Source organism: Ascaphus truei, chromosome 6 (genome assembly GCF_040206685.1).
Source record: "Ascaphus truei isolate aAscTru1 chromosome 6, aAscTru1.hap1, whole genome shotgun sequence".
NCBI classification, from domain to species: Eukaryota; Metazoa; Chordata; class Amphibia; order Anura; family Ascaphidae; genus Ascaphus; species Ascaphus truei.
This window is the reverse complement of record NC_134488.1, coordinates 63612575-63630792: the sequence shown is the minus strand read 5'-3', so window position 1 is coordinate 63630792 and position 18218 is coordinate 63612575. Positions and strand designations below refer to the sequence as shown.

Below are 18218 nucleotides of genomic sequence, written 5' to 3'. Positions count from 1 at the left end.
ATATACACCTGGATGGAGCTCGGCCACCATAAAAACTTTATATGTCTAAAACTGAGCCCCTCATATTTCCCCCTATACCTGACCTAATATTCTCCTTTTCCATCACAGTAAATGGTGCTACCATTTATCGTGTCACCAAAGCACGATGCCTCGTAGTGACATTTGATTCTTTCCCATTCACGGCATGGCTAAAATTTGTCACTTCTTCCTCCGTAACATTGTCAAGATCCACCCTTTCCTCTATCAATCTATTGCTAACACTCTAATGCAGTGGTGCGCAAACTGGGGGGCGCAACCCCCAGGGGGGTGCGAGACTGCCGACGGGGGGGGCGCGGGGTTTACAGAGGCCCCGCGCGCTTCCCGAAGGCACTTAAATTAAGTGCCGGGGGAGCTGCAGGGCCTCTGTAAACCTAACTTACCGTGGCTCCGGCGGCTTCCTCCCTGCGTCGCCATGGTAACCCGGCGTCAAAATGACACTGCGAGGTCATGTGACGTCACGTTGCTATGGCAACGTGACGTCATTACGCCGGTGCGCGGGTAAGTTGGGGTTGGAGGGGGGGGGCGCGGGAGTGAGGGGACAGCTGGCAGGGGGGCGCAGGGAAAAAAGTTTGCGCCCCCCTGCTCTAATGCATGCCCTTAACCTCTCCTGTCTGGGTTTTTTGTAACATACTGCTAACAGGCCTCCCTGTCTCACAACTTTCTCCTTTGCAAGCCATCCAAAATTCCACTGCTAGAATAATTTCTCGCAAAACAGTCTCTGCTCATCTCCTCCTTATATCCCTCTCCTGGCTTCCCATTACGTTACGGATCACCACCAAAGTCCTCCTCCTTAACTTCAAGGCTCTTCAGTCATCTGCTCCTCTCTACATATCAGCTCTGATCTCTCGTTGTGCCTCTGCTCGTCTCCTGCGCTCTACACATAACTATCTCCTTTTCCCCCATTCACTTCTATTGCTCTCTCGCCTCAAAATGTTTCCCTCACTGCCCCTTACCTGCAGAACTCACTCACACTCAGTATACGCCAAGCACCTTCTTTCCTCATCTTCAAGTCAAACCTTAAAACTCACCTGATCAAAAGTCAAGACTCATGGCGACTGTCCCACGCACTTATTCTTTCACCTGCTGTCTCTGTAAGTCTCCCAACATACCACTTAGATTGTAAGCTCTCAGGGGCAGGGATTTCCTTTCTTATTATCTGATTTTGTTTGTTGCACTTATTGTATTATAAGTCCTGTACAGAATTGTCTCTTTGGTAAAGCGTTGAGTACACTATGGGCGCTATATAAATACAAAATATACATATTATAGGGTTAGCCAACACGTACATTGTCCAGGTCCCTTTCTGCAAAATATACCCAATGAAAGTTCTGATAAAGTACATAAATGAATTGGTATTGCTAAGGGAGGGCATTTTTACTGGTGTCCTGGTTCTAAAAGTTTTTCTGTGTTTTGGTTTTGCCAGAACTCAATTGGTTTTGGATTTGGAAAAATAAATAATGGAACAAAAACACTCACAACATGGAGGATCATTTTCCAAGTGTTTTCATTCGTGAACCCAAAAGTTCAGGCGCTGCGCCTTGCCTGGGTTTTGGATCATGCTGTGCTCGGGACTCCGAATGTACGTCAACGTTTTCGATTTCAGAGCCACAAACCTGCTCATCCTTATTACATTTGCTGGACACTCTGAATTGTTAAAACTTTGCGGGACATAATTTGTATAAATCACCTTTTTCAGAAATGCTGATATTGCATGGCATTCATTTAACAGTAATAGTGTGGCATGTAGCTTGTGTGTTCAGCCTGCACTTCCTAACTCCTCTGTGCTATGCTCCCCTCATTTTATATTGCTAAAATTCTTTGCAACAGCTGGGAAGCAATACAATCACAAGCAATATCAGTGTTAATAAACTGGTCCCTTCAGGGAATAAATCACATCCGTTTGTGTAAAAAAAAAAAAAAAAAAAAATGCACAGTACTACATGTTTTATTGCTTTAAAGCTGCAGTTTTTGTTTTTTTTCCCCCATTCAATATGTGCATCAATACAATCTGCACACTGACAAGAAATTAGCTAAACTGCAGATCGATCCTTTGTCCTGTAATTAATCGCTTGCTCTGCGTTATTTAATTCAGTTCTTGCAAAGCATTCTGGGCAATGTAGTCCTGGAATATGATTGACTGGGCAGTTACTAGATACAATTGGTGCACTGCTAGAGAGAGGGCGGGGCTCAAGAGCCAGAGACTATCAGAAGGGGGAGGGAGCTGTCACTTTGGAAATGCTTCCTACATTAGAAACATTAAAAATGTCTTTAAAACATTTTTTTTTTTAATGTTTATGCTACAAGTATTTTCTCATAGTACAGAACTGATTTATTAGAAAAAACAAACATGTAGAATATTGCTTGAACTGCTGCTTTAAATCACATCCAAATGTACTACTTTTAGATAAGTGGCAAAGAAAGTTGCTCACTGGTTCTTATGAATCATGCTTACTAATGTAGTCCGTCCATAAGCACAGCCTCTCCTCAGCCCAACCTCTATAAAAGGGAGCTCCTTCTCATACACAGCCCAAGTCTGAAGCCTGCCACAGTCCTGCTATTGGCAAGAACTTGCTGTACATAGAATGACAGTGCTTGCTCAGACTTCTTAAACATGTATGTCGTACTGCTTCGGTAAAGCTACTAAATGCTATAAATATATTAGTACTTAAAAATCCATGTCGGTGTGCCAAGGTTCTGTTCTACAGGTAGACACAACATGTTTGCAGGGTCAGGCTTGCTCTGGCATCCAGTAGAATGACATCATCAAGAAAGGACGTTGCAACGAGGGCCGCCGCCTGCTTTCCCAGGTTATTGATTGTTGGGTGGGGGGGAGTGGGTGTGCTGACAAGTGGTTGAGCAGGCCAGTCCAGGGGCCCTAACTGTTGACTGGAGGTCCTAGGGCCCTAGAGGATGACCAGGAGAGTGGGAGTTCTCCCCTGTTAGCGGCAACCTGGCTGCGCCTCTCTATTGGCGACCCGCAGCCCTGTTTGTACGTTTGTTCACAGAAAATACTAAAAATGTGAAGTCTATATTATTGGCAACTGGCGGGTCCCCGGAGGTGCTCCAGCGGATCCCAGGGTTCAAGGAAGTTTAAAAATAAAAAAACCTTGGTGGGGGGAGGTGGGGTTTGCGCTTTAACAAGATTCATACATCTGATGCAGGCCCAAAGTGACACACATCATATTTGCTATATTTGCTATATTTGTTATAAAGATAATTGCTCCACTTGCTATACAGGGGTTTGCTTACTAAAGTCTCCCGCCTGCATAACTGGGGCAAACACCAGTGCAAACGATTTGTACCAGATCTATCAGAAGAAAAAAATCCTGGGGTGCCTTCTAATTCATAAATCTGGTGCTGTTTTTGCACTTGTTTTTCGCCAATTTTGCAGAAGGGAAACTTTAGTAAATAGACCCATGGGGTCTAAAGTATCAGTTCTGAATAAAAGCATAGGGCAACAGATTCATCAACTAATATACCCTATTGATTCCAATTGGACTTTGTTTATATACAGTATGAAGCACATTTGTTGCCCCGAAATTGCACCACTGTTGCTATAATATATATTCCCCATTGAGTGGGGTTTGCCGGCTCCTCACTGTTCCAGCTGATTGAGGATAGATAGCTCCATTTGTAATGCGATGTTAGCGACAGTAACATACCTGCACTCCTATGGACGGGCGCCATTTTCTCTGTCGGGTGCCACCTTTCAGGTCTTCCCTCAGCGGTAGGGCTTTGCTGATCACAGTGGGAGGTTTGGGAGAAGGTCTGTGCTGGACCGACGTCAGGTCCAAAGACAGCCCTCTGGACTTAGCGCCCTCCAGGTTCTCACTGGAGTTGGAGTGGCCTTTGACATCTTTGGACCAAGGCAACCGCGTAGGCTCATTGTGCAGGAAGGTTTCATGGGTGGATTCTGTGCTACTTTGGGCTGTCACGGAGATGAGGGGCTTGGAGAGGAGCCTGGGCGGGATGGGCGGTGGGGCTTTGCGGTAAGTGAAGGCTGTGGTGAAAAAATTGATTAAGAACACTCAAGACTGTTCATCAAATGGACTGTACAATCACTGGCTATCTCAATTGTCACCCCCCCCCCCCCCCTCCCAAAAAAAGCATTTCCTTATTACAGTGATCAAGCTGTAACATAAAGTAACACTGAGTATCTAATCCTAGAACTTGCTCTTCCCAAAGATTCAACTTTAGATTGGACCCATTCCAGTAATAATAGAAGCGGACCCCATTACCCGTCTCTGATCCCCAACACAACAAACACCAGCACAGACATACATACTGTGGGAATGACTCTGCTGGTGGTAAATAAGGAATGTCAGTTATAGGGTAACAAAGAATACCACATGATCAACATGACAGACCTGGCATGGGTTTATGCATTGGTGTCTACTTTAGGATGTATTTATTTAGGGAGCTGGATGTATATACAAATACTTAACATCACTGTATAGTGCATGATATGCCCATTCAATCATCAAATTCTACTTTCTCTAGTGTGACATGGAGTTTTATTATCTACCAGCTCTACAGTATGATTGCTTTTTCACTAAAAATATGTGGCAGATTTCTACAGCACTGACTGGATAATAGTTTTTGTGGCATGAGCCATAGAGGAGGAGTCTACAATAAACCATAATAGAATCCACCTCGTTGGTTAATTCACTATACTGTAACCTTAATCTACCCCACTGGCAGAAAGGGGTTTAACTAGTGTGGTCCTGACCCGCCTCCTTTAGTTATTCTTATTGGATAAAGGAAGGAATTAAGACTTAAGTATCAGGAACCCCCAGGGCCCGTTTTAGAATTTCACTGCCCATAGGCACTTACCTTTTTGCCGCCCTGACCTCCTCCTCAAGCAGCGCCCCGATGTCACATGGCGACGCGTTTCCATGACAACGGGACGCCATGTGACATCATGTTGTCATTTGACGCTGCAGGAGGAGGTAAAAGACTTTTACAGAGGCCACACGCTCTCCCCCAGCAATCAGTTTAATTGTTATGAGGAAGAGAACGAGGCCTGTGTAACCGCAGCACCCCCCACCCCCCCCCCCCCCCGCCCAACATTTGCTGCCCCCCTATGCCTAAATATAGGCCTGTGAGCTGCATGTGGTTGGAAGCAGGAGTCTCCCAATAAAGCAGCGTACCAGGCTGCTCGTTGTTTGTTTTTGTACAGTATGGGAACTAGGAGGTTCAATATGTGTCCTTTTCAGCTCCGGTGACCCCACGATTTCCTGAGATACATGCTGGTGTAGTTACTCGTGTTAAATTTTCCCTCCAGGGGAAACAACATGGCGTAGAATTTCATGGGTCCCGCAAGTCAATAGGAAACTGCAACATCATTGTGGCTTCCTTTTAGGTGGCCATTTAAATCCCCGTGAGGAAACATCTGTACTGTAACTACATCGGTAAATAACTTGGAAACTGGTAGGTCCCTGGAACTGAAATTAGCGCGGTTCACCTCCAGACGACTCCCCTCTCCCCCGATTCCCATCATGTAAATTAAAAAAGCAGTGCTGCTTTTATGTCTGGAAATGCCCTTTATTTTGGAATAGAATTTTCCACTGGTTCTAGATTTTCAGGAGATGGTGTTTATATCCCACACCTAGGACTACTCATATAGTTAGAATGTATTCCATCTGCATCTGCACTGAGGCCTAAACAGTGTATTGGTGGTTGAAGTGATTTAGCGCAGGATATGTGGCCAATGCAGCCAACCTTGTGGATAAACAGCAGACATGAAGCCCAAGTAATGACGTCTGGTTTGACATGGAATGTGTCTCTGGGGAAACACAATTAAAGCTTCTCCTGAGAGGTCTAATTATGTGATGTCACTGCCCAGGTGAAGACATTATTTGGATGGATGACATCTCTAAAAGAACCCAATTGACTTCAAATCTCATTGTACCGTACAATAACATAGGTAGTCAGGACACTACAGGTGGTAGTCAAGGAAGCCAGATCATGGGCAAAATACACAAATTCACATGCTAATAATCCAATGTTCCAGCCTCTTATTGAGCCATGGGCTCACATTTTAGGTTTCTAGAGTCTGTGTATGTGAATGTGTGTCTTTGAATAGGGACATCTTTCACTGCTCACAAGTTAACACAACGATTCATTTCTCCCAAGTATTGAAGATGTTCCCGACTTAACTCTCTCATGATGCTCTTCAAAGTCTCTGAGTTTTTACAATGCATGGACCCTGGTTGAGTGGAGCAACTGAGAGATGTTCCAATTTTTGCATGTGGGTGTGTATACTTTACCAATAAATTAAACAACACTATTGAACTCGCCCATCCTATGTAAATGCATCAGAGCAACAGTGTGTGATAAAAATGCTATATGGTCAGAAACCTGCGCTCTATTCACTTACCTGACTTTGATTCCACTTTACGCTCCTCCCTCTCCTCTGCTACAGACCCTGACAACCTGGTCAGGAACTACAACTCTGCCTTGTCCTCCTCTCTTGATCTACATGCCCTGCTTTCTCTCTGCCGCCCTCGCCCTTCTAACCCTAGACCCTGGCTAAATTCCCACACGCGCATGCTGTGTTCCTACACTCGTTCCTCTGAACGCCTCTGGAGGAAATCTCATACTCTCGCAGACTTCCTTCACTGCAAATGTATGCTGTCCTGTTTCAACTCTGCCCTCTCGCAAGCTAAACAAACCTACTTTTCTTCACTAATCAACATGCACAAGTCTAACCCATGCCAACTGTTCTCTGTCTTTGATACTCTACTCAAACCACCCTCAGCTGCCTCTCCTTCCTCCATCTCCGCTCAGGACTTTGCTGACTATTTTAAGGAAAAGGTGAAATCCATACGTCAGAACATCCCCTCTGTTTCTTCCTCCCATCCTACACCTCTTCCTAACTCTCCTCCTGCCTTCCTTGACTCTTTTTCCACTGTCTCAGAGGAGGATGTGTCGCTGTTGATCGCCTCTTCTCCCTCTACCACTTGCCCTCTTGACCCCATTCCCTCCCATCTCCTAAAACCTCTTGCTCCTTCTATAATCCCTACGCTCACAGACGTTTAACTCCTCCCTCTGCTCTGGAACCTTTCCATCCTCCTTCAAACATGCAACAGTCATACCATTACTCAAAAACAGCAAGCTTGACCCTACCTGTCTTTCTAACTATCGACCTGTCTCCCTCCTGCCTTTTGCCTCTAAACTCCTTGAACGTCTTGTATTCTCTCGCTTGCTCCATTTTCTCAACACCTATTCTCTCCTAGACCCTCTACAATCTGGCTTCCGCACTGCTCACTCCACGGAAACAGCCCTCACTAAAATAACTGACGACCTCCATGCTGCCAAAGACAGAGGTCATTACACTCTGCTCATATTACTCGACCTCTCTGCAGCATTTGACACCGTGGACCACCCTCTTCTCCTTCACATTCTCCATACTCTTGGTATTCAGAACAAAGCTCTATCCTGGATCTCATCCTACCTCTCCCATCGTACTTTCAGTGTCTCTTCTGCTAACACCTCCTCCTCCTCTATTGATCTCTCTGTGGGTGTACCCCAGGGCTCAGTCCTGGGACCTCTTCTCTTTTCTCTGTACATCCTCTCTCTAGGTGACCTAATAACAGCTTTTGGGTTTAATTATCACCTCTATGCTGACGACACACAAATATACTTTTCAACACCCGACCTTACACCTGCTGTACAAACCAAAGTTTCTGAATGTCTCTCTGCAATATCATCCTGGATGGCCCTCCGCCGCCTTAAACCCAACATGGCTAAAACAGAGCTCCTACTACTTCCTCCCAAACCTGGCCCTACTACCTCCTTCCACATTACTGTTGGAACTACGATCATTCACCCAGTAGCCCAAGCACGCTGCCTAAGGGTCACACTCGACTCCTCTCTCACATTCGCCCCTCACATTCAAAACATTTCTAAAACCTGTTGCTTTTTCCTCCACAATATAACAAAGATACGCCCTTTCCTCTGTTGCTCGACTGCAAAAACTCTGACTCAGGCCCTCATTCTCTCCCGTCTTGATTACTGTAACCTCCTGCTGTCCGGCCTTCCTGCCTCTCACCTCTCTCCCCTACAATCTATCCTAAACACTGCTGCCAGAATCACTCTACTCTTTCCCAGATCTGTCTCAGCATCTCCCCTCATGAAATCACTCTCCTGGCTTCCGATCAAATCCCGCATCTCACACTCCATTCTTCTCCTCACTTTTAAAGCTTTACACTCTCCTGCCCCTCCTTACATCTCAGCCCTAATTTCTCGTTATGCACCATCCAGACTCTTGTGTTCTTCTCAAGGATCTCTTCTTTCTACCCCCTTTGTATCTAAAGCCCTCTCCCACCTTAAACCTTTTTCACTGACTGCCCCACACCTCTGGAATGCCCTTCCTCTCATTACCAGACTAGCACCCTCTCTATCCACCTTTAAGACCCACCTTAAGACACACTTGCTTAAAGAAGCATATGAATAGAACTGTGGATATTCTGAACACATGATACATAAAGCTTGGCCCCCTGCAGATGCACTTACCAGAACTCCCTACTACTGTCTCTGTACGTTCTCCCTACCTACCAATTAAACTGTAAGCTCCTCGGAGCAGGGACTCCTCTTCCTTAATGTTACTTTTATGTCTAAAGCACTTATTCCCATGATCTGTTATTTATATTATCTGTTATTTATTTGATTACCACATGTATTACTACTGTGAAGCGCAATGTACATTAATGGCGCTATATAAATAAAGACATACAATACAAAATATGTTATATGGTTGTCAGAAATACATATGGTCTTAATAATCAAATAATTAAGGATTTAATAATAATAATAGATTATTAATGGCTATCAAAAAGCATTTTTAATTCCCAATAGAAACCTTCTTTCTCCACAACAACCATCTCTACTGTTTTTTATTTTATTTCTAGCTATAATTAATTGCGATGTCCTATTTCATGTTTATTTGGATGTGAAAGTAAACAGATTTTCCCTAATAGCTCACAAGGGTCAGGGGAAAATATAGGAAGCGAGATCCCACAGCTGTTCTTATGCTTTTGGCCTCGTCGTTATGAGCGTGATTAGGGATTCTGCATTGTAAATCTGGTGGCTGCAAACAGGCACAGTTAAGTTATGGTGGAGAGGAAGGTGCAATGTGTTTGTAGCACTTTGAGAACCTTGCAAAATTGACCATTGGTTTCGAGAAAAAAGAGGGGGAGGAGGAGAGCTGCTGCCCTGAATGGGTTCTAATCCTGTTGGCTCTGACACTGGTACCCCCTTCATCACAAGGGTCTTTGAACGGATTGGTCTTAAGGATATATTTTAAGATGTGGGACTCATTTCAATATACTTTGGATAGACATTAGTATATCTCCCATGGTACCGCAGGTATGTTAATTTTTCAGCATAGGTATCTCCCTAATTTATTTGAAAGGAGGTATGAGGGGATATATACAACTGGAAATACCTATCAGGTTAGGAAATTCTCCTCCTCCTCCTCCTCGCAAAAAAGCATATTTCAGACTCTGAAGGGAAATTGCACATTCAGGTTATTTCGCTTGTAAAGCAACAACAAACTGGGGAGGTATGTCATTTGTGCATCAAGCGAGATATCGTACTGAATACCGTTTTTACACAAATGTCATCCAGTGCGGTTGAGAAAAAGGGAGGATGGCTGCTGCACACCATATAAATCAATACACATACATAGTTACCGGTGCACTTGTGTTGAAAGATGTCCTGCTGGAAATCCAAGTCGTACACCTAAAAAGGATATCACAAGGCGCTGCAGATTTTTCTTATGCTATTTAATGAGCCAAAACTTAGCGACATTTCAACCAGAGCAGTCTTTTTCTCAGTGGCCACTCACCACTTGAAAAAGACCGGTCTGTTCGAAACGTCGCTAAGTTTTGGCTCATTAAACAGCATTAGAAAAATCCGCAGTGCCTTGTGATATTCTTTTTTAGGTATACAGTATGGTAGAAACATGCCAACACGTTCGATGTTGTAGTGATAACATCGAAGCTACCTGAATAGGCCCCAAAGACTGATTTTCTGATTATTTTTTTTAAGCCCAGTTTCGCATTTAAAATAAATGAAATTAAAATAATGTTGCGAACACAGTTGGAACAGTTTTCGCACATCTCCTATGGTGGGTAGATAGTGATTTGCATGTTATTACCCAGAATCCTTGTCTGGAGCTTAACCACTGTCTGATATTACATGTTCGGGTCCTGTGGAAGACCTGCAGATACTCTCATGTGTTTTCTGCCTTTAAAACACGGCAAATATTTAGATAAACTGCTAACTGGTTGTAAGACGTTCATTTACCGTGTGTCTTATATTTTACACAGATCGTTATCCAGGTGTAGGTTCAATAAGACCAAGCAGAGATATTTTGACAACAAGAAAAACAAAAACACATAACAGATATATATATATTACTGTTACATAACTGCCCAAAATGTCAATAGGAGACACAAAGGAAATGCCATACGTAATGGCCAAAAATGCTGTTTTGTGCCCTTGATACACAGACACTTCACTAACATACTGTAATATCCCACCTTGACATGAATGTGTCAAAAAGCTTTGTGCTTTATAAGGGACAGGAACCATTTTCCATAAGGAGTCATTATAATGAGTGGCTTCTCATTAACACACCACTGCCAAACATGTTCTATGTCATCTTAACCTGCAATAAACTGCGAAGCAAACTATTGCAGCTTTCAGTTTATACCAATTCTATATCGTCTCTTAGAACAGGCCCTTGCAGGCTGGGTACAGCATACAATATATTTGTTACTGATACTTACATTAGTTCCATCTCTCTATATATGTCTGAGCTATACTCTACAAGTGCTGTGGGCCACAGATGCTGAGTAGGCACAAGTAAAGGGATGACGTATCCAGCTCAATATGCGAGCATGGATTCATCGAGACGCTTTAGCATCCTGTGAGACAGTAAGCAATTTTGGGAGTGCTCCATGTAGGAGATATTCAACGCAGCATCTTAATAAGATAATTCACCTAACTCCCTTATTTAACATTTGGAGCCGTCTTCTCTTGCATGGCAAAATCTAAGCTCTATTTATTGAAAGTGTACTGCAACCTCTTGAGCAAGGGAAAGCCGGCTTAATACTAACGGGGCTGAAGTCACCCAGCTTTAAAACTGGGGCAAAACCAACACCAAATTTATCCAAGGACAAGACTCTGATGAAAGGAATGGGATTATTTCCTAACTTCGGTGCAATTCTTCTGCCCCGTTTTGCAGTTGGCAGGTTATAGTAAACAGCTCTCTATTTTTTTCATAGGGATCCGAAACCAGATTTGTTTTAATTTTCCGTACGTAAAACAAAACTTTCCAACACTAGTAAACATTTCTGATTAACGACCCGTGTTAAGTATAAGAACCTTGATTATAAGATACTTTGGGGGGGGGGGGGTGAGGTTAGCAGAATAGAGCATTTATACATCTTTCCCCCCAAAATAGCCCCCAGAAGCATGAAGAAATAAGGCTGCCCATAATAAGGGAGACAAAGAAAATCACAGCACGAAAGACTTGTGAAGGACACTGTAGATGCATCAGATAATTGTAATTGACACCAGCTTCCCAGGGCCTCAGCCGGTATCCGAATGGCCTTGTATTCGCTGGGGATTGCGGTGAGAGGATTGACGCACAGCTGTGGATTAATATGCCAGGTTCTGAAAATTTGGGAAAGGTCAACGTATTCAGATTTCCCCAGCCCATTTACTTCTCGCAGTACATATTGATTCAGCCCATCTTCAGCCAACTTTTATGTTACTTATCATTGGTTGACTGTAAATTGGACTTTTAATCAGAGAGCAGGTGCATCCCTTGGGAATAGCTATGGAAACCTGCGGTCTCGTGGCTGCATAAATTTACGATGCCATACTGGTAATCCCTCTCTATTCATATTTAGGGACTAAACTCTCACCTGGGTGAGTTTTCTTTTCTTAATCCTAAGGAATACAACGTTCAAATCAGGATAGGAGGTTCAGGGGCGGAGAATGATAAGGGACATACACACTGCAAAGAAAGAGGGTGTCAAGTGACAAAAAGACAGAGTGGTTTAGAGAAAGTGACAAAGAAAAAGTTTCAATGCATCAATTAATATATTCTACTAAATAGAATCAATTTTGTTTTCAACTTGATTTTTTGGAGGTGGTCTAACCCTCATATCTCATGGAATTTCTTTGCACACTGATTACAGGGTGGAGCTTCCCAAAGACACTTTTTGTGGGCCCAGTTTAAAAAAGATTTGGGAACCATTGTGCTAGAAAGAGTTGTTTTTCTGCGATAATAGCGCTTGGCAGCAAAGTGAGCCGGGGTGATAAGGTGGTGTGGACGCACACAGAGCGATCAGTCAATCGGAACCGAACACTTACAGAAGCGTTTCATATATCAAATATATCTGAATAGCAAAGTAACCTCAGCTTGTAACTTCCCCCCTTCGGCAGCTAAAATCTCGCTGTAAGCTCGTTGAGGTTCTGATTTGTCATGTTGTACAGTGATATGTTTATTAGCAAAGTATAAAGTATTGTTGCTATTACAGTATTTATATAAAAAAGACACGTACTGGAAGAGATCTCTTCAACATCTTCTTTATTGTTGTAAAACATGAAAAAGGCCAGTTCTTCGTCATCCATGGGTATCCCCCATCACTGGTTTGGGGTGCACACGGGGGCGGCCGCGAGGTTGTCCCCTCCTGCGCAGAGGGCCGATCATTCGGCTACCTGCCCAGGTGGGGTTCTCACTGCTGCCCCTGGCTATAGTGCTTGGCATAGAAGACCCTGTTCTGGGGTCCTGCAGAAAGAACTGGGCAAAAGAGCAGGGGAGGGTGGCAGAGACAGAGGAAACACGGGTTCCCCGGGGGCGTGTCAATCCCCCCCGAGCCCTCCGGGAGGTGGTGCTATTGCTGCATGGCATCCCCCTTCCCTCGGGGCCCTGGCTGTCTTGAGTGATTGCCCGCTCTTGCCTCCTCTTTCTCAGTTCATCTCGGATGTCACCCAGCACACCCAGGAGCTGACGGTGGAGCTCCCGGTCCCTTGCCCGCTCCTCACGTTGGCGGGTCATCTCCTCTTCCTTCAGGGCCAGCTCTTGGCGGTAGAGCTGATCTCTCAGCTTCTCTAGCTGCAGCAGGCGGTGGAGGCTGGCCCTCCAGCGAACTCTCCTGTCATCCTTAGCACGAGGGCGCCCCAGCCGCCGGGGCATGGTGGCACTTGAAGCATGATCGCCCTCTGGATACTCGGAGGAGAGGAGGGATTCATTGCAGCTGTGCTCACTGCGCTGAGAAGATGCCAGCTGGTGGTCATCCTCCCCGTCATCATCCTTCCTGTGATCCTGCAGCAAGGGCCAGACCATCCCACCAGGCAAGGAGCCGATCTCTGTCTGCTGGCTTCCCCCGTCTCTTTCCGACTGGGTTGACTCTGCCGACTCTGGTACTCTTTCAGAGGGGGGTATGTCGGAGTCACTCTCATCCCCCCACCCTGTGTGCGCAGACAGGTAACAAAGGGGGTCCTCAGTGGAGGAAGCCATGGGCCCCGGGGACACACGCCTGAAGGACTGCTTGATTTGCCGCCCCACAGTGAGAGAGACGTGCACTTCCTCCTTGGCAGGGGACCAGTGCTCAAGGTAGGGGTTTATAATCATCCCTTGGCACCTCCTCCCTTCCAACTCCTGATCTTCTGTATCCCCCTCCACTGACGTAGTGCTGTAGGTGACCAATGTGCCACTTCTCTGTGGGGGTGACAGTGCAGACATCATAGGGGACCTTTGATTTGGCAGTGATGAAGCTGTAGGGACAAAGAAACAGCATTTAAGAGCTGTGTGGGTGCAGGGTAAGAGACCATCTTTATTTATAATCAAAGATTCCTCTCCTATCTGGTGCCCGCCCCAACCTCCTGCTAACACCTCACTCAGTCTAGCCTTTGGTGCCAAATGTCGTGTGTTTGGGGCGTGAGTGTGATTATCTCCTGAGTGGTGGTTGGGAATTTGGGATGGCAATTTCACCCTACATGGGGACACAAGTCTGCTCCAGATTTAGAGAGTGAGCCTCCAATAAAGATACTTTATACAGTACTTTAACATATGAAAGACATCATTGTGAATTTTAATACAAATATAACCAATAGGTTTAGGTTGAGTTGAGTTACCAGTGGGTGGTATCAGCTTCAACAAACACTCATGATAACCCAACTCCTGAGTGCCCACTGTCTTGTGGTTGACTGGGGACAAGGGTCGCCAGCTGGCTCCAGAGTTTAGGTTTCCCAGTCCAGGTCTTTAACTGGTGATTGGGAAGTTTCACAAACCTGTAGAGGGATTCCATCTGCCGTCCCCAAAACTGTATCCATCCCCTACTTTAGACTGGAAGCCTCAGCATGTCGCTTTTCAAATCTTCTATCCCACCATTAAAGTCCCAGACTGGCTGAACCTGTTCTTCAAAATCTGGAGCCAATTGGAAACCCTTATAGAAGCAACAAAGTGTTGGCCAAGCTGGTCCCAAAGGTCTGTATCTCTGCAATGCACATGGTATGGTCATGCTCTGTACAACAGGCCACAGTGACATGGAAGCAGTATGGGTTTGGTGCAGACTTGTATTCCCCATGCAGGTGCCTCAACTGCTCTGCATTTTGCTCTCTGCTGTTGCCTACAGAATCCAGAAGTGGGAAGTTTAGGGGGCCTCGGCTATGGACCTTGGTGTGCAGGACCTTCAGCAGAAGCTAAAGAGGAGGGCTGCCTGGAAGAGCAGTGTCCGATGGGGTGGTTGGCGTCATAACAAAAACTGAGGTTCTGACCCGGAACTGGGAGAAAACAGCATTAAGGCAACTAAGAGACTGGTGAGTGCCTGAACTACTTTACTCACTGAAGGATACATCATTATATACGGGCATCTAAAGTGTGAAAGGTAATCCACAGGTCATAAAAGAGGGGATTACATAGGACTACAACCTAATGGGACAATGAGACACCCTACTAGACTAATGCAATGCTGGGTGTAAAACAGAGAACTATCTTGGCCCTATTGGGGCACGATAAGAAGAGGTTTCCCATGCGGGAGATGTGCTTGCAATTGCAGGAAACCACATTTAGGGTCTCATTCTGCAGCTGAGGGTTGTTTAGTTGCACTGTGATTGCTCCTAAACCCTCTTTATGTCAACACATCCTTCAATCTCAATTAGTCTACCCCAAAATGTTATTTAATGTCACTACATCCTGTGATGGGTTTGGGTTGTGGACCCTGCTTCTGGCCGGCACCCCACTGACATGCTGGCTTATTTTCCTACCTCCACTTAAGATACAAATGTGTCCCTGAGCACAATCAATTATATTGAAGTCCATTGAGCTTACCTGGATCAGCTTTGATGCCTTCCAGCTCACCCACCATCCTGCACAACATGCAAGAAAGGAGGTCTCCCATCCCTCTTACAGGGACAGGGGGGAATGAGCAGGGTGGCCCCTCCTGGCAGCCCTGATGGGGAAGCTTCTCTTTAAATCTCGCCGAAGGTCCAGGCACCCAATGTCTTGTGTTGAGACTCTTGGTACATCATGCATAGCCGAGGCCTCTGGATCTGTGTTCACAGCTGGGGCTCTCTTGCTTTTTTGGGGGGGGAGGAGGGGATTTATATATAGGTTTTGGTGGGTAGGGGTGGGAGGGCAGAGTCAGTTCGCTGAGGCTTTAGAATAGGATTCGGTTTACCTAGCAGTTAAATTTGTTTTTCCGGCCAAGAGCAATGACCAGCTGGCCAGAGATCTGCTGTTCGGAGTGTTAGTAAAAAGGGGACTGCACCCATGGGTGATTCTCCAGTTGGATATTCCTGCTCCAGACGAAATGTTATGTCTCTGTCTTCCTTTTGCTACAGATGCTCTCCAGAGTTAAAATAGTGTGGGAAAGGTACTTATCATGCTAGCAGGAGGGGAGGTGGCAGGGACAGTTTCTGTCTGTGTGTGTGTATGTGTGTGTGTATGTGTGTGTGCATGTGTCTGTATTTAAAAAGTTGTTTTGCTAACCAAGCTTTCAAAAAACATGTGCTCCTGTTTATATAATTCCATCCCGGACTAAATTGTGTGCACCACGTATCGATACAACTCAATCATTCTGCGTAGTGCTGGAAAAGTATTTTCCCTTCCCAAATGCCCACAAAATGTTACCATAGAGAATAAATCTGAACCTATTAATACCAAGCATAATCACCTAACCATACAGCATACAGTATGTTAATTAGGTTTTCTGCAATCAGTTACAATCCAGGGACACATACGAAGATAAGCAATATACAAATAAAACATAATAAAACTGCGATTTGAGCTTAGTTTTAAAAGGAGTTGGATCTGTTAAGGCAGAGGTTCTCAACTCCAGTCCTCAAGGGCCACCAACAGGCCAGGTTCTCAGGATATCCCAGCTTCAGCACAGGTGGTGCAGTCTTTGACTGAGCCACTGACTGAGCCACCTGTGCTGAAGCAGCGATATTCTGAAAACCTGAACGGTTGGTGGCCCTTGAGGACTGGAGTGGAGATCCCCTGGGTTAAGGACATGCAGAGGGAGCTGGGACGTTATGAAACAGATACAGGACAGATTTTGAGGGCATAAGTACAACAAAGGTGTTAAATAGAACTAGAGGTGTAAAAATACATAATTGGAAGATGCTAATAAATATTATAATGTCATAAATGCCACAGAAGCAAGATGAAAGGTAAGCGAATGAGGGAGGAAGAATAGCCCAGCTCTAAATTCACCTGTCATCTTGCAAACAATTAACTTGATTGCAGATAACGAGTTTAACACCCCATTCAATCCTGGCTCTTATCCCTACGTCCATCACCGGCATTTTTTAAATTCCTTTACTGCATTGTCCTTTACCGCATTGTCCTTTACCGCCTCCACTGGGACACTGTTCCCTACATGCACTACCCATTCAGCAAATAAGTATTTGTTCATGTTCCCAAAAGTGTGTGTCCCTCCAGCTATTTCTTGACTACCTTTACTGCTAACAAATCTAAAGATACAACTTCAAACCTATTCCTCTACTGCATGTCTTGTGTTGTGTTTCATGCTTCCACCCACCATACCCCGGCACCTCTAGGACTCTGCAAAGTAATTGATTGATGTATTAGCAGTTGAGTGGTGGTGTGAGAGAGCCCTTCTGCCTGCCGAGGCTTAATGCAGAGCAGAATTCAGATGAGGAGGGCTTGGTAAAACCTTGCCGGTGCCTCTATGAATGCATAAACGGGCGCTCCTCTCTGAGATTGGAATCCCTGCTCCCCGGGTCTGCCATCCCCCCACGTGCAGCCCCATTTACACACTGCTTAAAATTCATTGAAGCGCAGGGCTCTGTGAAGAGCGAGCGGCGCCGGGAGTCTGCGGCAGCAAACGTGCCGGCACGGCAGGGACATGTGCCAGGCAGCACGTTCAAGGCTTCAGAGTATCCCAGGCAGGCGGAGGTTGCATTAGTAGTGCGTGGGTGGCCCGCCTTGGCAGTGAAAGGGTTAAGAACTCCAAGCCAAATCAGCGAGCCAATATTTCCTACTTCGCCATGGCATCGGCTGTAACGTTTCCAGGCTGTCTGTTTTGGCATTAAGCAGACACTATAATATTTTCATATAGCTATTGCCAACGTTATTGCACCCGTTAACGGAACACTTTGGGCCCAGGCTGGTGCGTTCTTTAACGCCAGATTTGATGTGGCGTCAGAAACAAATGTTGACCCAGCGCTTTTACAACATTGATGCGTTAACGGGTGCATATAATGTTGGCCACGTCTCTATGCATCAATGTGTCTACTGCAGGGGTGGCCAACTCCAGTCCTCAAGCGTCACCGACCAGTCACGTTTTCAGGATATCCCTGCTTCAGCACAGGTGGCTCAGTCAACAACTGACTCACTGATTGAGCCACCTGTGCTGAAGCAGGGATATCCTGAAAAGCTGACCTGTCCGTGGCCCTTCAGGACTGGAGTTGTCCAGCCCTGGTCTACTGAGTCTCGGGATCCAGCCTGGGCTCTTATTCACTGTGCAACAAAGACTAATGAGCAAAGTTCAAGTTATGCCTCGTCAACCAGGCGATGGTGTCTTCATAGCATGCTAAGTAAGGGACGGTGCGATCCTGTTCTCTGGAGAGCCAATTATTCATAGCAATCTATTGTTTTCATTTCCTCCGTTTCAAACACAAGCCAAATCAAC

General features: G+C 45.4%; 2 protein-coding genes across 2 annotated transcripts in view; both read right to left on the bottom strand.

Moving 5' to 3' along the window:
- DLGAP3 (DLG associated protein 3) overlaps positions 1-18218 on the bottom strand; it is an 84389-nt gene that overhangs the window by 19844 nt on the left and 46327 nt on the right. The window contains 1 exon segment of the mRNA XM_075604601.1: positions 3702-4039. Coding sequence (XP_075460716.1) covers positions 3702-4039 — 338 coding nt within the window.
- Positions 12613-16102, bottom strand: LOC142497161 (uncharacterized). Its single transcript, XM_075604602.1, has 2 exons — positions 15392-16102; positions 12613-13836 (listed from the first exon to the last, which is right to left on the bottom strand). The coding sequence occupies exons 1-2, from the start codon at positions 15459-15461 to the stop codon at positions 12683-12685; spliced, it is 1224 nt and encodes a 407-aa protein (XP_075460717.1). The 5' UTR covers positions 15462-16102; the 3' UTR covers positions 12613-12682.

Bases quoted from the DNA above. Each gene is read 5' to 3' on its own strand.
- LOC142497161 (XM_075604602.1), bottom strand. From the start codon at position 15,461: ATGGGAGACCTCCTTTCTTGCATGTTGTGCAGGATGGTGGGTGAGCTG. The intron at 13,837-15,391 runs GTAAGCTCAATG...TTGTCCCTACAG, and splicing joins AGGCATCAAAGCTGATCCAG to CTTCATCACTGCCAAATCAA.